This window comes from Talpa europaea, assembly GCF_964194135.1.
Source record: "Talpa europaea genome assembly, chromosome: 7".
Taxonomy (NCBI): Eukaryota; Metazoa; Chordata; class Mammalia; order Eulipotyphla; family Talpidae; genus Talpa; species Talpa europaea.
Genome location: NC_140074.1, coordinates 160,314 through 176,675, shown reverse-complemented (window position 1 = coordinate 176,675; position 16,362 = coordinate 160,314). Strand labels below are relative to the sequence as shown.

The window sequence follows — 16,362 nt, the reverse complement described above, 5'->3', positions numbered from 1 at the left end:
GCTCACCCCTGCCCCGGGGACCCCTCCTGTCTCAGGACCTGCCCCGCGGGGCCAGGCGGCGGTGCCCTGAGGCTGGGGCCGCCTCCCTCTCTGGCAGGGGTGGCTGCCGATAGCCCGATAGAGCTGAGACTTCACCCCTGTGCCCCGGGGGCTCCCACTTGTTCTAGATGGACTCGGCCGTCGGGCCGGGCATGTGCGGTTTCCCTACGCGGGTGGTCACCCGAGCTGCTGCCCGGCCTCCGCCCTGTCAGGCTGAGCGTGCCCTGGCGTGGCCGGTGATGTCCGTTGGCACTCTTATGCTCCTAGTGTGCTGGGGTTTTTTTCCCTAAAGATTTTATTTTTAGGGGGCCTCCCTGGTGGCCCAGGGGGTTGAGCGCCGTGCTGTGGAGCTGTCCGCAGCCTCTGCGGCGCGGGTTCAATCCCAGCTGGCTGCAGAGAAACCCACATGGCGCGGCAGACCTCTCCTGCTCCCCTCGGCAGTGTACGTCAGCCAGTCTGCCTGTTGTGCTCCCCGCTGTCTCTGGGGAATCCTCTCCCCCTCCTGCACATCTGGCCTGTACTCAAGTTCTTATATGAATAAAATGAATCTTTTTAAAATTTCTTTTTTATTTATGCACACAAGAGCCGGGGTCCAGGCTAGCGGTGTAGGGGGTGACAGGATCCGCCAGAGACGGAACGGGGAGCAGCACAGGCAGACTGACTGAAACACACTGCTGAGGGGAGCAGGAGAGGTCTGCTGCACGGTGGGTCACTCCCAGCTGGCCACAGCCGATAGCCTGATAGTGGTGTCTGCAGCCCCTGTGCCCCCAGGGAGGTGCTGGGCTGGCAATTTTTAAGTTGGCTACTTTGCAAAGTGTTTCTCTTGCAACAGGTGACCTGTGAGGAGGGACTTGTGCCTGTTGCCTTGAGGGAGCGGCATCTGCGGCGGCCCCCAGTGGGGACGCTGGGCCTGTCGGGCTGTGCTGTCCCCGGGCCAGGCGCTGGCCTGCCTGTTGTGAGGCTGGTTTGATGGCTCAGAGCAGGGTCTGTCGTGGGGACCGGCCTGCAGCGGGGGTGGCCGTGCAGGTTGGCCTGCTGTGTCCACGCCCGAGGCCCTGGCCCGGCCACTTAGACGTGGCACCAACGGGCACAGGCCTCTCCAGCCACATTCCTCAAGCCAGCCGAGCTGGCCCGTGAAGATGGGGTTGCTGGGTGGCCAACATGGTGTGGCTGTCCTTATAAAGAGGCGTGTGGACGCCGACCGGACAGGTAGGAAGCCCCAGGGGAGAAGGTGAGCAGCGTGGGTTGGGGAGGGCAGGGCCTCAGCTGCCCGCCTCAGCTCAGCGGCAGAGCTCAGCTGTCCGCCTCTGGGCCATCCTGCATGTCCTTGGGGTGCCCATGCTGGCCACACCCTGGAATTTCCACTGCCAGCGCATCGGCCACAGGCCTGGCTCTACTTTACGGTGCGGACTGTCGGGCCAAGGTGGTGCCTTCTGTGGCCACTTATGCTGCTGGGCTTTGTCCTGCTTGCCCAGGTGACGTGGACACCTGCCAGCTCGGTCCCGGCCAGGGTCTCGGCTGCTCTGTGCCCCAGCCTCACCTGGACCCAGCGCCCCCCCTTAGCGCCCCAGACCTAGCAGCTGTTCAGGCCCGACTCTTGCCCCCAGTAGCTGTTCGCTGGGCCCCGCCCGCGTCTTGACCCTGTTCTCAGTCTTTCTTCGTGACTTGAAATACTTCCGAGGCCCTTTTCAGAAGATGGCTGGGCCCCGCAGCATCCCTGGAGCTCGCGGGTCTGGTTCCAAGGGGTGACCAGCTGCTTTCCCGGTTTCCTCGCGGTCCTCCAGCGTTTATGGGGCTCCAGCAGCCGGGCTGCCGCCCGCTCCTCAGGCTGGCCCCAGGGTAACCTGACTGCACCTTCCTGGCCCAACTGTCCTGAGGGGACAGCCCGCCTACCCTGCCGAGCCCTGCGCCCCGCCTCCGCCCGTCCTGTGGCCTTCTGCTGAAGGGGGGTGCAAGGGCAGCAGAGGACCCCACCAGGTGGGTGCTGGGGGACTACGGTGGCCACGCCCCCCTCTGGCGCGTGCACACACCAGCTGTGACTGCTTTGCCGGTGGTTTATTCAAGCCCTGACATCGGGTGAGTGACATGCGGCTCGCCTGGGCCGCTGTGCACCTGCCCCCCTGCTGGTGTGCGCACAAGTTCCCAGGGCCCCCCAGCAGCTGGGGGCTGGGGCCCAGGGTGGGGGAGGGGCAGGCCCCGTGTTCTATGGGCCCCAAGCCGGCCAGGAGGCCCCGGGCCACCATGCTCAGCGCCAGGCTGCGGGAGGCGTGTGCGTGTGCAAGCGAGGTGGGTCCGGCTGTCCCCTCCCTGCAGCCCTGCCGGACCCCCTCCTAGGGCAGACTACGCCAGCGGTGTCCTCTACCAATCAGCGCTGGCCCAGGGCGGGGCCGTGTCCTCTGCGGGGTCCTCAGGCCCGCAGATCGGGCGAGCAGGCGCTCCTGCTCCTGCGCAGGGTGGCCCAGCTCAGCGCCTCTGGCTGGCGAACCAAGAGAAGAAGGGGCGCGGCCGCGGGCGCGGGGCCTGGTGGATGCGCACAGTGCGTGGCGAGCGCCAGGCTTTGATGGTGGAGTCATCGCTGGCCGTCAGCAGCAGCTCTTGCTCCTGGGGGCTAAAGACCACGGAGTTGACCACATCCTGGTGCCGCAGCTTGGCCAGGCAAATGCTGTAGTGGCGGTCCCAGATGTAGCCGTGCCGGTCCTCGGCCCCGCTGCAGGAGAGGGACAGCTGGTGGCAGGGGACCCAACCCACGCCAGCCCTGGCCCCGCCACGCCACGCCCCTACCTGGCCACGAAGTCCCGGCTGACGTCCAGGAAGATGAAGAAGCACTCGTCGTTGGGCGTGTAGGCGCGGTGGGCCCGCAGCGCCCGCTTCACCTCCCGCATGGTCTTGAGGTCGAACACCAGCAGGTCGATCTCCTCGGCAATGGGGGGTGGCTGCATGGGGTCGGCCACCACCGAGCCACGGGGCCAGGCGCGACTGTTCACGTACAGGTACCTGGGCGAGGGGGCACTGCTCGCTCAGGGTTGCCTGCAGGCGCCCCCCACCCCAGGATGCCGTGGGGGCCCACCTGTTGTCGGGGGACAGACCCATGCCGATGATGTGTCCCTGCACGTCGATGACGTGGTCCAGCGCGTCGAAAAAGGCCTCCGAGCCCCGGCCCTCGCCCAGCACAGGCCCCGCGGTGGTCATCTGGTGCGGCAGGATCTGCTTGATGCCTGCCAGAGGGCCGTGTGAGGCAGCCGGCCGGCAGGGAGGGCCCGCGCCCCCAGCCCCAGCGGACAGCCCAGGCCAGGGCTGTGCCCCGGGGCCATCCACAGGCGGACCCTGCAGGCTCGTAGGGACGAGGGCCCGCGTCCCGGAGCCTCACCCTCTAGGGACTGAGGGGCCCCCGTTACCGATCTGGTGTGGTGAGTAGGTGAGGCTGCCGGTGGTGAAGATGAGGAGCTTGCTCTGGGCGCTGGCTGTGCTGCGCTCAGGGGGCTTGGTGCGGCCCTGGGCCAGCAGCTCCGCCACCTTGGTCTCCAGGGTGCGCTCGGACAGTGCGGGCTGCGCGCGCCCATCCAGGATGCCGTCCAGCAAGCGCCGCAGGCCCTCCTTGGCTCGTGCAGGGGCCGTGCCCTCCGCCTCATCCTCACTGTCGCTGCCCAGGTCGAAGACCCGGCAGGGGCGCGCAGCAGGGGCACCGGCGTCCAGCAGGAGGTCGGGGCTGTCGAAGCGGCTGCAGTCGGCCACCATCACCGTGCGGATGGTGCTGGCGTTGAGGTTCTGGATCTTGAAGAGCCGCTTCACCACATTCACATTCTCCGACTCCACATCCTGGGGGGGGCAGAGGCGGGTGGGCGCCAGGTTGGGGAGGGGTGCCAGCCACCGGACCGCGCCCCGCCCCCGCACCTGGAAGGCGTTGTTGAGCCAGAGCACCGAGCAGGAGGTGATGTCTCCGATGCGGTGCAGGTTCCCAGAGATCAGGCTGGTCTCCGTGAGCCAGCAGCCGAACACGTCGTAGGGCTTGTTGCGCACGCGCGACAGCAGCGCAAAGGTGTCTGCGGAGAGGGTGCGTCGGGGATCTGGGGGCAGGCAAGGGGCCTGGGGGCTGGCGGTGGGCAGAGTGGCAGGCCTAGGGGCAGAGGGGCAGTGGCAGGGCCAGCACCAGGGTCTCACCCAGGCTGATGACGGCGATCTCGCCGGAGGAGGAGTTGTGGGGCCCCAGGAACACCCCCGAGGCCAGCAGCAGTGAGTCATCCTGGTTGAACTGGGAGAACTGGGTGTAGCTCCAATTGTACGGTCGCATGTCTGCGCTGTGCAGCAGCGAGATGGTCAGGTCGTTGCTCCAGATCTGCGCAGGGGACTGGGTCAGTGGACAACAGCGAGCTGGCCATCTGGCTGAGCTGGAGCTCGGACAGCGCCTGGAGATCGGGCGGAGGCTCCTCACCCCTGAATGTCAGCTAGCCCACCCCATGCCCCCAGGGGTGTGTGCTCTGGGCCTGGGCCCCGGCACCCCCAGCTCCATGTGCTGCTGGCCTGGCCTCCCGCCGCCCTCACCTTCACCGTGCAGTCCTTGGAGCAGGACGCAAACTGGTAGCCTGAGTGGGAGAAGCTGAGGTGCAGGACCTGGTCCGTGTGCTCCCGGAGCGTCTGCACCTCCACGCAGGGCACCCTGTCGTACAGCCGCCGGAACTCCTCGTACCAGGACGTGGCCGCTGTGGGGTGGACGCTGCTGGGCGCTGCGGCTCAGGCCTCAGCTGGGGCGCCCAGCACTGGCCTTGGCTCAGCTCCAGGCTCACCAGCCCTCCCGCCCCCTGGCAGCCCGGGGCTTCGGGCCGCCTCAGCACTGACCTGGGTGTCGCGGCACGTCGCGGGCCACCTGGTAGTAGCGGTAGAATTGCTCCCGCCACAGGAATTCGTCGCGGGACACGGCCTGCCATTGCCGGCACACCAGCCCCGCGGCCAGCACGTCCGCGGGGCCCAGGCTCAGGAAGATCTGGTAGACCAGGCTGTCGGGGAGCAGGGGCGTGCCCCCCTCGTCCATCGTGACATTCTGCCCCGGCGGCCCTGAAACCCCAGCGCAGCCCCCTTAGGCCAGGCGGGAGGACACGCCGGGTTCCCCAGTAACCGCCCCTCCTGGGGGTTCCATGGGCCAAGGGCGGGGGGCTCACGGGCCGGCACCGCCCGCCGGGCCACCGCGGCGACTCGGAGCCGTCGCAGGGCGCTCGCCGGCCCGCGGGTCCCTGCGCTGTCGCCGGCGGCCCAGGCCCCCGGGCGAGGGCGGGTTCCGGGAGCTCCGACCCGCCCGCGCCCGAAGGGTCCTGTCTGGGGCCCCAGGAGGCATCTGCACGGGGCCGGCGCCCGCCGGGGCCAGCAGCGAGGCGGCGAGCCGGGCGCCTGTCGCGCTGACCTTGCGGCCCGGCCGGCCCGCGGGACGGAGGCCCCGGCGCGGGGGCGCGGGGCGCGGGGGCGCGGGGCCGAAGGGCGCGGGGCGCGGGGTCGCGGGGTCGCGGGGCGCGGGGCCGAAGGGCGCGGGGCGCGGGGGCGCGGGGGCGCGGGGCCGAAGGGCGCGGGGCCGAAGGGCGCGGGGGCGCGGGGCGCGGGGGCGCGGGGGCGCGGGGCCGAAGGGCGCGGGGCGCGGGGGCGCGGGGCCGAAGGGCGCGGGGCCGAAGGGCGCGGGGCGCGGGGGCGCGGGGCGCGGGGGCGCGGGGGCGCGGGGCCGAAGGGCGCGGGGCGCGGGGCGCGGGCCGGCCGGGCACTGGCGCGGGGCCTCGGGGCGGGGCGCGGGCCGGGGCTCGGATCGGGGTGTCGGAGTTCGAGTCCGAGTCCGGATCCGCGCCGGGGCCGGGGCCGGGCCAGGCGGACGGCGCCCCCCCCCCCGCGGGCGCACTCACCGCGGCCGCCTCCGCCCGGACGCGCTGCCCCGGCGGGCCTCGGCCTCGACCCCAGGCCCCTCTTCCGGCCCCGCCGCCGCTCCGGCCGCCGCTCTCGATGGTGGAGCCGCCAGGCCGGCGCCACGAGCCCCGAGGCATCGATGGCCGCGGAGGGCCGAGCGCCGCAGCCCGAGTCAGCCGCGCCTGCGCCTATCGCGCCGCAGCCCGGGCGGGCTTAGTGCGCCTGCGCGCGCCGGGGCGGGCCCGTAGAGCGCCCCTGGCGGCCGCGAGGGGCAGCGGCGTGCGCCGGGCCCAGGGGCGGGGCTTCGGGCGAGCCTTCTGCTGGGGTTCGAGACCTGGCTCGGGCCTCTCAGGGTTGTTGGTCCCTGAGCAGGAGGCGTCCGGATCCCTCCCGTCAGGAGCTCTCGCCTGCGGGCAGAAGCCCACTTCTGTTTAAAGGGCTAGTGCTGGTTTACCAGTAAAAATGTGCAAAGGCTGAACCCTGGATAGAGTGGAAATCCGGAGTGGGGTTGTGGCCAAGGAGCCAGAGGTCACTTCCAGCTTTGTACACAAGCGGTGGTGACAGGGCCCTGCAGGAAGTGCAGGGCCAGGCAGGATTCCAGGGCGAGCTCACGGGGGCGGAGGGCGCCCTGGCCCGCAGTGGCAGTTTGGGGGGGCCGGAAGATGGTCACGGACCTCCTGGGTGGCACTGGCCAATGGACTCTGACCCTGGTCGTGGCCACCCTGTCCTGCCCTCTCCCAGCCTCATCACTGCTGCTGCCACCGCCATGCTGTCCCCCAGGACTGCACTCCTCTTGACTCTGCTCCTGGCCCCGGGGTCCTTGGCCCAGAGGGCTCGCCGACCCCCTCGGCCCCCGTCCCCCATCAGCACCATCCAGCCCAAGGCCAACTTCGATGCTCAGCAGGTAGACTTGGGGAAGGGGGTTCTGGCACCCAGCTTTGGTGGAGTCAGGCCCCAGTGGACCACGTGCCCTCACGAGCCCTGGACCCAGTTTGCAGGGACGTGGCACCTCGTGGCCGTGGCCTCCTCGTGCCGCAACCTGCAGGAGCAGGGCCACCGGGCTGAGGCCACCGCGCTGCACGTGGTGCCCCAGCGCTCAGCCATGGCCGTCAGCACCCTCCGGAAGCTGTGAGTCCCACCCCAGCCCCACCTGGCCCCTGCCCCGGCCCCACCTTTCCCCACTCCACTCTGGCTGCGACACCACTCCAGCATGGCCCCGACCAGTGTCCTGCATGGCCCCTGGGGTTGGGGTCCCCAAGACCTCTGTCCCTCTGCCCACACCGCACGTCCAGGGACGGGATCTGCTGGCAAGTGCGGCAGCTGTATGGAGGCACAGGGGTGCCCGGCCGCTTCCTGCTCCAAGGTGAGGCAAGGGCCGGGGGGAGGGGCGGCCGGGCGGCCAGCGCGCTGAGCCCCCTCTGCCCAGCCCGAGGTGCCCGTGGGCCGGTGGACGTGGTCGTCGGGGAGACGGACTATGGGGACTTCGCGGTCCTGTACCTGGAGCGCGCCCGGCGGCTGTCGGTGAAGCTGTACGGTGCGGCCCCGGCCGGCGAGCCAGAGGGACACGGAGCCTCTCCCCGTCCCCACCCTCTCCTGCCCAGCAGGGCCCAGGGTGGGGGGCAGGACAGGGGGACGGCACTGGGCACGGCACGGGCGCTCAGTCCGGGACCCAGCAGCCCGTCTGCCCACAGTCCGCTCCCTCCCCGCGGGCGACTCCGTCCTGAGCACCTTCGAGCAGCGGGTCCAGGGGGCCAACCTGACGGAGGACCACATCCTGTTCTTCCCCGCCTACGGTGAGAGGCGCCCTGCCCGCCGCCCGGCTGGGGCCGGCCACCCCGAGCCCTGACCCCTGACCCCTGACCCCGCCCACCCCAGGCTTCTGCGAGGCTGCCGACCAGTTCCACGTCCTGGACGGTGAGTGGCCGCGCCGGGGGGGCGTGGAGGGGGCGCCCGAGCGCCTGACTGAGCGGCTCTGTGTGCAGAGGTGACTGGCCACCGGTGAGCCGCAGGCAGACGCGACCAGGAGGGAGACTGGAGGTGGGGGCGCCGCCGCACCCCTGTGAGCCCAGGCCCAGCCCCCCGACCCTCCCTTGGCCCCAGTGGGGCGCCGCCTCATTAAACACGTGCATCTGGCTGCCGCCTCCTTCCTTCACGGGAGCCCCTCCCCCGGCCCCCCAGCCCCAGCCTGTGGGAGGGAGGGGCGGAGCTGAAGCGGGGTCACAGTGTCCCCCGTGCAGCCTGGAGGGGCTCCAAGGGTGTCAAGTGAGCCGTCCGTGGGGTTCCCTTCTCCCCAAGGCCCGGGCCCACCTGCCTGTCCCTCACGGGGCCCAGGCAGGACGAGGACCACAAAGCAGAGGGCTGGGGGGGCACAGAGGGACCCCAGGAGGCCCAAAGTTCTTGGCCAACATGGATGTCAGCTGAGCTCCCTCCCTCCCTCCCCCCAGGTCGGGCCCGGCCCGGCGGGCAGAGGCGAGGCACAGGGGTCCTGAGGGGCGCGCGTTCCAGCTGCCCCAGGCTGGGGGGGTGCTGCCCGCCTGGGCGCGTGCGGGTGGTGTCCCTCGTGGCTCCGGGGGCCGCCGCGGCGAGTGTGACCTTCCGGAGAAGGCGGCTGGCGGCGCTGAGCGTCTACGACGCGAACCCCCTAAACACGGCTGTCGTTTCATGACTGACCGCCGCGCCTCACTGCGAAGTGTGAGGAATGGGGTGTTCTGCTCGCCGTCCACCGAGGGCCTCTGCCCTCAGCCTGGCCGGCGGCTGCGGCCTCGGTCTCCCCGGTGTGGGGGTGCAGGGTCTCACGGCGGTGGGCGAGGCGGCAGCGCCCACGGGTGGGCCGGGCCGGGGCCTAGAGACGCCGCGGGGTCGAGCCCCCCACCCCCGAGCGGAGCCCACCCGCGGGGGACTTGATGGGCGCTGGGGACCCGAGGGAGGGGCGTCGGGGCTCCCCGGCTGGGAGGAGTGGAGGGTCGTGGGGGGCCTGCGGTGAGGACGCTCCGCCCCCGCCCTGCCCCCGCCCCCTGCTCCTGGCGGCTGGGGCTTCCCCGCCGCGCGCGACCCCGAGCTCAGGCCTCTGGGCTCTGCGGCCAAGTACAGTGAGGGCCCGTCCTGCATGGGGGGGCAGCAACCATGTGGGGGCCCCTCTCTGGCCCCCTGCGGGCCCTTCCCGGGAGCTGCTGCTTGCAGGGGGCGGCGGAGGCGAGGCGGGTTCTGGGACATTTGAGGGCGCCCAAGAACTGCCTGTTGGGGGAGGGACCGAGGGACCCTCCCCGCCACCTGCAGTCAGTCCCAGGACCCCACATCCCCCCGCCGTGGCCCCTGGGTGCTCCCTAGTCCCACAGGCAAGAAGGCGGCGCCTTCCGGGGGACACAGGCAGGACAGGTCTGTCCCTTTCCAGCCAACCAGCCTGTCCAGCCCGCTGGTGGCCAAGGGGCTGGGGCGGAAGGCCTGAGGACGGCCAGCTCCCGCGCCCCGGGCACTCTCCGCCCTGCGCCCCGGGCACCGTCCAGAAGCCAGGCCACGGAGGCGCCGCTGCCCTCCCTCGCACCCGCAGCCCCCAAGTCCTGTGGCCCAGGCAGGAGCTGGAGCGCCCAAGCCTCGCGGCCAGACGCCCCACGCGGTGACCTCGGTGACTCGCCCCGCCCTCCCACATGGACACCGTCCACTCGGGATGCGGGGCGGCCCCGCTGAGGGGCCCCGGGGGCCACTGCCCGGGCCGGAATCACCCGCTTCCCCGGCCAGCCCCGGGGGACCGCGGCGGACAGCCCCGCGCCCAGACCCTGGCGGCGCCCCGCGCCCCGGCACCCCTGCTCAGACTCGGGCCGGCCCCGGGCGCCGTCTCCACCTGGGGCACATCCTCTGCCCGCGGCGGGCAGGTCCCGGGGCCTAGCCGCGGTCAGCGAGAGCCCCCGGCGCTGCGGGAGGAGAGCCGGGCCCCTCGGGAGGGCGGCCAGCCCTGACCGGGGCACGGGGGTTGCACCCTGCAGGGGCCCCTCAGGGACCTGTGGCCTGGGGGGCTGCGCCCCGGAGCCCAGCCACAAGGGTTTAAGCAAAACAAAGTAAGTTACTAACGGAAAGGGGAGATGGTGCCCGAAGGACTCGCCGGAGCCGGGAGGAGCCACAAAGGAGAGGGAGGCCGGGCCTGGCCCGGGGCTGACCACAGGTCCTCCACCCCTCCCGGGGCCGCCCGCTCGGGCCAGGGGGGCTCTGTCCACCCGCCGGGAAGGGGAGGCCTGCCGCTGCCCCCAAGGGGGATGCGTGGCTCTGCTGCTCTGGGGGCCCCCAGACGCCCCTCCACGGCCTCCCACCCACCCGACTCCCGCCCCTGGTCCTCCTGCCCTGGCTTCTGGAGACCAGCCGGGACCATCTCAGGGCCTCTGGCTCCCTGCCCTGCCCCGCGGAGGCGCCTGTGGGGGCCCTGCCCGTAGGGACAGCCCCGCGCACCTGGGCCCGGCGCCTCCCGCCTGAGCGCCCCGGCTCCAAGGCCCGGCCCGGCCCCCGCGCGCGGCACCAGGGGCACCCGCTCGCACGCAGGGGCGGCTCATTCAGAGGGTTTATTAGCCGGGGCCTGGCGGTTCCGCAGCCGCACAGCCCCCACCCCCGGCGGCTCGGCGCAGCCTGGTCGCTGTCCCGGCCTCAGGGCTTCTGCTCCGGACAGATGTTCTGCCTCCACCTCAGCGCTGTGGTGGACGAGGCCGCGTGAGCACGTGTGCGCGGCCCCTGACGTGGGGAGGCGGCCTGAGCCAGACCCTGGGCCCCCCCCCCCGTGGGCCCCGGCCCGGTGGGCAGCCCCGGCCCGCGCCCCTGGTGGCCTGACACCCCCGCGCCGGCGGCCCAGGGCGGCCAAGCTGGGGGAGGGCCCGCGGCGTCCACCCACAGGGACCTGGTGGCGGCCGCCGTGGGCGGGCAGGTGGGGGGGCGTCCAGGGCGGGGCCGGGCCTGGGGGGGACGTCCAGGGCGGGAGACCCAGGACGGCCGCGCACGAGCCCGGTGGGTGCTCCGGGGAGCTCTCTGGGTCTCAGGGAGCATCGGGTGGACCCCCGTGGGCTGTGCCTACCCACAGGACTCCCCGGCTTTTGAGGGGCAGGGGCGGGGCGGGGCCGGGCCGCAGCCTGAGACCTGGCAGGCCCGGGAAGACGAGGTTGTCCGGGGAGAGGCCCAGCCTCCGGAGCAGGCAGATGAAGTTGTTCAGCGGCCAGAAGCCCAGCGCCCACCGCCTGCCTGCCCAGCGAGCGCGCCGGTGAGCAGGGAGCGGCCCCGCGCCCCCCCGCCCGCCCGCCCGCCCCGGAGGCTGGAGGCCGGGCTCACACAGCAGCTGGGCCCGCAGGATGCTCTGGCCGCCCGCCCGGCGCTGGGAGAACATCATGGCGAAGGTGGCGTAGTCGGTGTGGAAGACCTGGACCTGCTCGGGGTCTGGGCGCCGCCTTGGGTCAGGGCCCTCCCGCGGCGCCTCCCGCCAGCCCCCCTCCCGCCGCCTCACCCCTGCTGCCATTCACGGAGAACCGCCCCGTCTGGGCCTCCGGCGTCAGCACATACGACCAGGTGACACAGTGCTGGCCCCTGTGGGAGGGGTTGGGCAGAGCAGAAGGTTCCGGAAGCGGGTTGGGCCCTGGCCCTCCAGCCTCTCTGGGGTGAGGGGGCTGGCCCCAGGTGTGCCCCGAGAGAATCGAGCTGTTTGTCCAGCGGGATCGTGGTCTGAAGTGTGGGCGGGGCCCAGCCCCTGGACTTGGCGAGCCTCCCGGGGAGCAGGTGCCCCTGCGGGCCCTGCCACGGGGCCTCCCCTGCGGCTAGGGGAGGCCCCTGGCACCGCCGTGGCTCTCCCAGCGTTGCTGCACCCCCTTCTCCCACCAGGGGGCAGATGCTTCTTCCTGGCGGCCGCCAGAGCCCTGCCACCCTGCAGCGGGGGTTGAAGTGGACCACACAGGGCTTGAGCAGGGAGGCCTTTGCCAAGCTGGTCTGCGACCCCACCCTTCTGGAGGGGACCCTGGCGGGGTGATAAGCTCAGGACAGCATCTTGTCCCTGAGAACAGCGACCTACCTGAGAGCTCAGGGACAGGCAGAACTGAGTGGGGGCTGACCAGGCCCTGACCTCTGTGTTTGAAACTGCTGGATCCAGCTGTTCCTGATCTCCATTAGCCCTCAGGCCCTCCCCAGTCGGTGACCCAGTAATGCCTGTCCTCTCTCGTGTGCGCCCCAGAACTGGTGAGGTCACCGGCAGCCCGTGCTAGATTTCACATGGGGGGGCTCAGGAGAACGTGGCACCAGGACTGAGGGGGCTTGCCGGGGGCACCCAGGCACAGGCCCCATGCCCACTCACCGTCTCATGGCATACACCACCTCCAGGCTGCCGTCCTGTTTCCTCTCAAAGGTCGCGGTGAAAGGCCTCAGCGCAGACCTGTCCTCCCGCCTGAGGGTGTTGCCCCCCAGGCCCAGCACGTACCATGTCCCCTGGAACTACAGGGCACTGGGGGTGGGCAGAAACCGGGGTCGCCTGGACACCCTGACCAGGCGTAGCCCCCACTGGCCTGCACACTGAGGCTGCCCTGGTCTGGCAGGGACCGGGTGACCCCGGCTTTCCTGCGCCTGTTTCCCCACCTGTGCAGCGGCTCTGAGGCGGTCCCACCTTGCAGGGACTGTGGGGTTTGCGGGAGGGAACAGCTGAGCCAGGAAGGTGGTCCAGGTCCTTTTCTATAGGGGCTCGGGAGTGTCCATGGGAGGGTGGGGGCGCTGAGAGTAGGGCCGGGTCACAGCAGAGCTGGCCAGCCTGCTCTCCCCACCCCTGTGCTTGGACCGGCCCCCCACCCCCCCAGACCTGGGCTCCGTCGAAGCTTGACAAGACCGTGCTGACCGCTGATCCTGGCCTGTGGGGCTGGAGGGGCTGACCCTTCAGGGCCGTCAGCAAGGAGAGTGCCATCCACATGGCCTGGTGAGGCCCCATCCTGGCCAGGGCAGGCAGGACTGCCTGCGGAGGGTGGCCCCAGATGCCCTCTTTATGCGCTGTCCTGGCACGGGGCGGTCTCCGCCTCTGCAGGGACTGGAGGGCTCAGTGGGCCCCACTTTCCTCAGGTCCTGCCACCCAAGATGGGACATCTAGGGGGCAGGAGTGGAGGCGGTGGGCAGTGTGCCTGCCTGGCCACCAGCTCCCAGTGGGTTCTGGACGTCACCTCCCGGCTCCCAGCCCCCCAGCCCTGTTGGCACCCCAGGCCGGGGCAGAGGCCAGCGCTGTCGCCTGTGTCCGGTCCCACGCCCGTGTCGCCAGGACAGACTGCTCCGTCCAGGGCGGGAGCGTGACCTCCCGCGGCCGGGGGCCAGGGCCACGATGTCCTCTGGGCAGGAACACAGAGCACAGGCACTGCCCGCGTTCCCCCCACCCCACCGAAAGCAGCGTGGGCAGGAAGGAGAGAGCAGTGGGGGAGCGGCGCCAGGCGGGAGGGCCGGGAAGGATGCCCGGGCACCCACCTTAGGGCGACCCAGGCTGTGCGGGAGCCTCTGCCAGCGGGGGCAGGGGTGGGGAAGTGGCGGGGGTGGGGCGCGCCATGCTGTGGGCAAGCGAGGGGGGGCTCAGCAGGCTCTGGGCTTCCAGCCACCCCTGCAGGGAGGGACAGAGAAGAAAACCCCCCCTCCCCCAGAGCAGAGAGTGGGGCGCTGGGCTCGCCAGATGGCCCGGAAGGGCCTGTGCTGCGCCTGGGAAACTAGAAATTTAATTACTCAAAATGAAGACCAAGTGCCCAGTTGAGGTGGCTGTGCCAGGCGGTCCCAGGGCTTCTGACCCGGTCAGCGGCGTTCCGTGGGCGCCTGGCTCAGTGCCACCCTACAGGCGCCCCGCAGCCCCACTGGCTCTGCCTCTGCGCGCGCAGGAAACTGCACCGAAACGAGGTGCCTGAGCTGGTGAGCGGGTCAGGCTTCGCCACAGCACCTGGTGTCCAGAGGCTACACACTGGGGGACGGGACCCGCGGGAGGTAAACAAAATAAGAACATGGCCCTCCCTGGGCCTGGTAACAACCAAACAGCAGGTTTCAGGTCCCAGGTGGTCCAGTGCCGCCACGTGGGGCGTGGGCAGGCGTGTGTGGGGTGTGGGCAGGCGTGTCCAGTGCCCGGGCATGGGCAGGCGTGTGTGGCCATGGGCAGTTGTGTCCAGTGCCCGGGCATGGACAGACGTGTCCAGTGCCCGGGCGTGGGCAGGTGTGTGTGGCCGTGGGCAGGCGTGACCAGGGCCCGGGCGTGGGCAGGCGTGTGTGACCGTGGGCAGGCGTGTCCAGGGCCCGGGTGTGGGCAGGCGTGTGTGGCCGTGGGCCGGCATGACCAGGGCCCGGGCATTGGCAGGCGTGTGTGACCGTGGGCAGGCGTGTCCAGGGCCCGGGCGTGGGCAGGCGTGTGTGGCCGTGGGCAGGCATGACCAGGGCCCGGGCGTGGGCAGGCGTGTGTGGCCGTGGGCAGGCGTGTCCAGGGCCCGGGCGTGGGCTGGCGTGTGTGGCCGTGGGCTGGCGTGGCCAGGGCCCGGGCGTAGGCAGGCGTGTGTGGCCGTGGGCAGGCGTGGCCAGGGCCCGGGCATGGGCAGGCGTGTGTGGCCGTGGGCAGGCGTGTCCAGGGCCCGGGCGTGGGCAGGCGTGTGTGGCCGTGGGCTGGCGTGTCCAGGGCCAGGATGTGGGCAGGCGTGTGTGGCCGTGGGCAGGCGTGTCCAGGGCCCGGGCGTGGGCTGGCGTGTGTGGCCGTGGGCTGGCGTGTCCAGGGCCAGGATGTGGGCAGGCGTGTGTGGCCGTGGGCAGGCGTGTCCAGGGCCCGGGCGTGGGCAGGCGTGTGTGGCCGTGGGCTGGCGTGTCCAGGGCCAGGATGTGGGCAGGCGTGTGTGGCCGTGGGCAGGCGTGTCCAGGGCCCGGGCGTGGGCTGGCGTGTGTGGCCGTGGGCAGGCGTGTCCAGGGCCCGGGCGTGGGCAGGCGTGTGTGGCCGTGGGCAGGTGTGTCCAGTGCCTGGGCATGGGCAGGCGTGTCCAGGGCCTGGGCGTGGGCAGGCGTGTGTGGCCGTGGGCAGGCGTGACCAGGGCCTGGGCGTGGGCAGGCGTGTGTGGCCGTGGGCAGGCGTGTCCAGGGCCCGGGCGTGGGCTGGCGTGTGTGGCCGTGGGCTGGCGTGGCCAGGGCCCGGGCGTAGGCAGGCGTGTGTGACCGTGGGCAGGCGTGGCCAGGGCCCGGGCGTGGGCAGGCGTGTGTGGCCGTGGGCAGGCGTGTCCAGGGCGTGGGCTGGCGTGTGTGGCCGTGGGCAGGCGTGGCCAGGACACCTTCATTGCAGGGAAGAAATGACGCCAAGAAGCCGTCCGGATTGGTCTGGCCAATCAGCCCTTGACCAACTTTCCACCAATCAAAAGTGCGCTGGCGGAAGCTCATTTGCATACAGCAGCGCTGGCCCCGCCCCCGGCCCCGGGCTGCGGCCTGGGCTCCGCCCTCCGTCTGTCCGTCTGTCTGTCTGCGCTGCCCGGTCGGCCGCGGACTGCCCGGGCCACGCCGCTGCCTGCCCGGGGCCCCCGCGGGGCGCTGCAGCGCCGGCCGGGGCCACGGGTCGGGAGGGCGCCCCCAGCCTTGCCCGCGGGCCGGGTCTGGAGGGCAGCGTGGGAGGGGCCGGGTCGGGGGCGCGGGCACAGAACGGCCACCTGCGGCGCCTGCGTGTGCTCGGCGCGCGGCCGGGAGGACGGGAGGACGGAGGCCGGCTGTGGACCTGCGGCGGCCAGCAGAGGGACCCGGGGCTGGGCTGACCGGCCCGGGGCGCCCCCTCCGCGGCGGCTGGGCTCCCGGCTCCCAGGTGGCCCTCACCTGGGCTCCTTCACCTTCCCAGCAGGGGCGCCTGCCGCCCGCCCAGCCCCCGGAGCAGCCCTCCCCCTGCGCTGCAGGGCAGCAGGCCCGGGCGGGGCCCTGAACCCCTTGCTGGCTTCCGCAGGGAGGGGCCCCTGCCCCGACAGTGACCCTCCCACCTGGGGAGGCAGCCCCAATCCCATCAGGTGCTCCTGTCCTACCGGGGCACAGCCTGCCCGGCGGCAGCCGGTCATCCGGCTCCAGGAGGCCTGCAAGGCTCTGGACTGGCGCGGCGGTCACCTCGGGGCAGGGGTCACTGGACCCTCCTCTCTGCAGTGGGTTTGGAGCGGGTTTCGGAACCTCCCCGGGACAGGCAACTGCCCCATCCAGCCTGTGCACCAGGAAGGGGCAGCAGGCAGGTGCCCACCTGCTCCTGCCCACAGCACACCCACCTGTGACTCGAGCCAGCCCTGAGCATAGTGCCCAGGTGGGGCTGCAGGCCAAGGTCCGTGGGCAGGTATGTCCCGTGGGCAGGCGTGTCCCATGCCTGGGTGCAGGCAGGTCCCTCAGGGACGGCACTTGGGGGCCAGGGTGGTGTGGAGACCAGGCAGGGCTCCCCCGGGAGCAGGTCGGAATGGGCTTGCTGGAGCCAGGCCTCTGCCCCCTGTGGCC

The 16,362-nt window shown here is 71.9% G+C and overlaps 2 protein-coding genes across 2 annotated transcripts; one reads left to right on the top strand and one right to left on the bottom strand.

Annotated features, from left to right (window-relative positions):
* Positions 1-2,108: 2,108 nt before the first annotated feature.
* Positions 2,109-5,086, bottom strand: FBXW5 (F-box and WD repeat domain containing 5). The gene is made up of 8 exons (XM_084236362.1): positions 4,873-5,086; positions 4,579-4,736; positions 4,198-4,372; positions 3,931-4,079; positions 3,435-3,855; positions 3,107-3,254; positions 2,821-3,033; positions 2,109-2,746 (listed from the first exon to the last, which is right to left on the bottom strand). The coding sequence occupies exons 1-8, from the start codon at positions 5,063-5,065 to the stop codon at positions 2,503-2,505; spliced, it is 1,701 nt and encodes a 566-aa protein (XP_084092488.1). The 5' UTR covers positions 5,066-5,086; the 3' UTR covers positions 2,109-2,502.
* Positions 5,087-6,673: 1,587 nt separating this feature from the next.
* Positions 6,674-8,581, top strand: C8G (complement C8 gamma chain; the record flags this gene model as incomplete). Its single annotated transcript, XM_084236263.1, has 7 exons — positions 6,674-6,820; positions 6,908-7,044; positions 7,209-7,279; positions 7,343-7,450; positions 7,608-7,709; positions 7,792-7,830; positions 8,361-8,581. Exons 1-7 carry the CDS (start codon positions 6,683-6,685, stop codon positions 8,579-8,581), a joined length of 816 nt encoding a protein of 271 aa, XP_084092389.1. The 5' UTR covers positions 6,674-6,682.
* Between the last annotated feature and the right edge of the window lie 7,781 nt (positions 8,582-16,362).

What these genes read in the sequence shown, in the direction of transcription:
- FBXW5 (XM_084236362.1), bottom strand. Translation starts at nt 5,065, where the DNA reads ATGGACGAGGGGGGCACGCCCCTGCTCCCCGACAGCCTGGTCTACCAG. An exon ending in CGACGTGCCGCGACACCCAG is followed by an intron (nt 4,737 to 4,872) that starts GTCAGTGCTGAG and finishes TCCACCCCACAG; the next exon opens with CGGCCACGTCCTGGTACGAG. An exon ending in CTACTCACCACACCAGATCG is followed by an intron (nt 3,255 to 3,434) that starts GTAACGGGGGCC and finishes GCCCTCTGGCAG; the next exon opens with GCATCAAGCAGATCCTGCCG.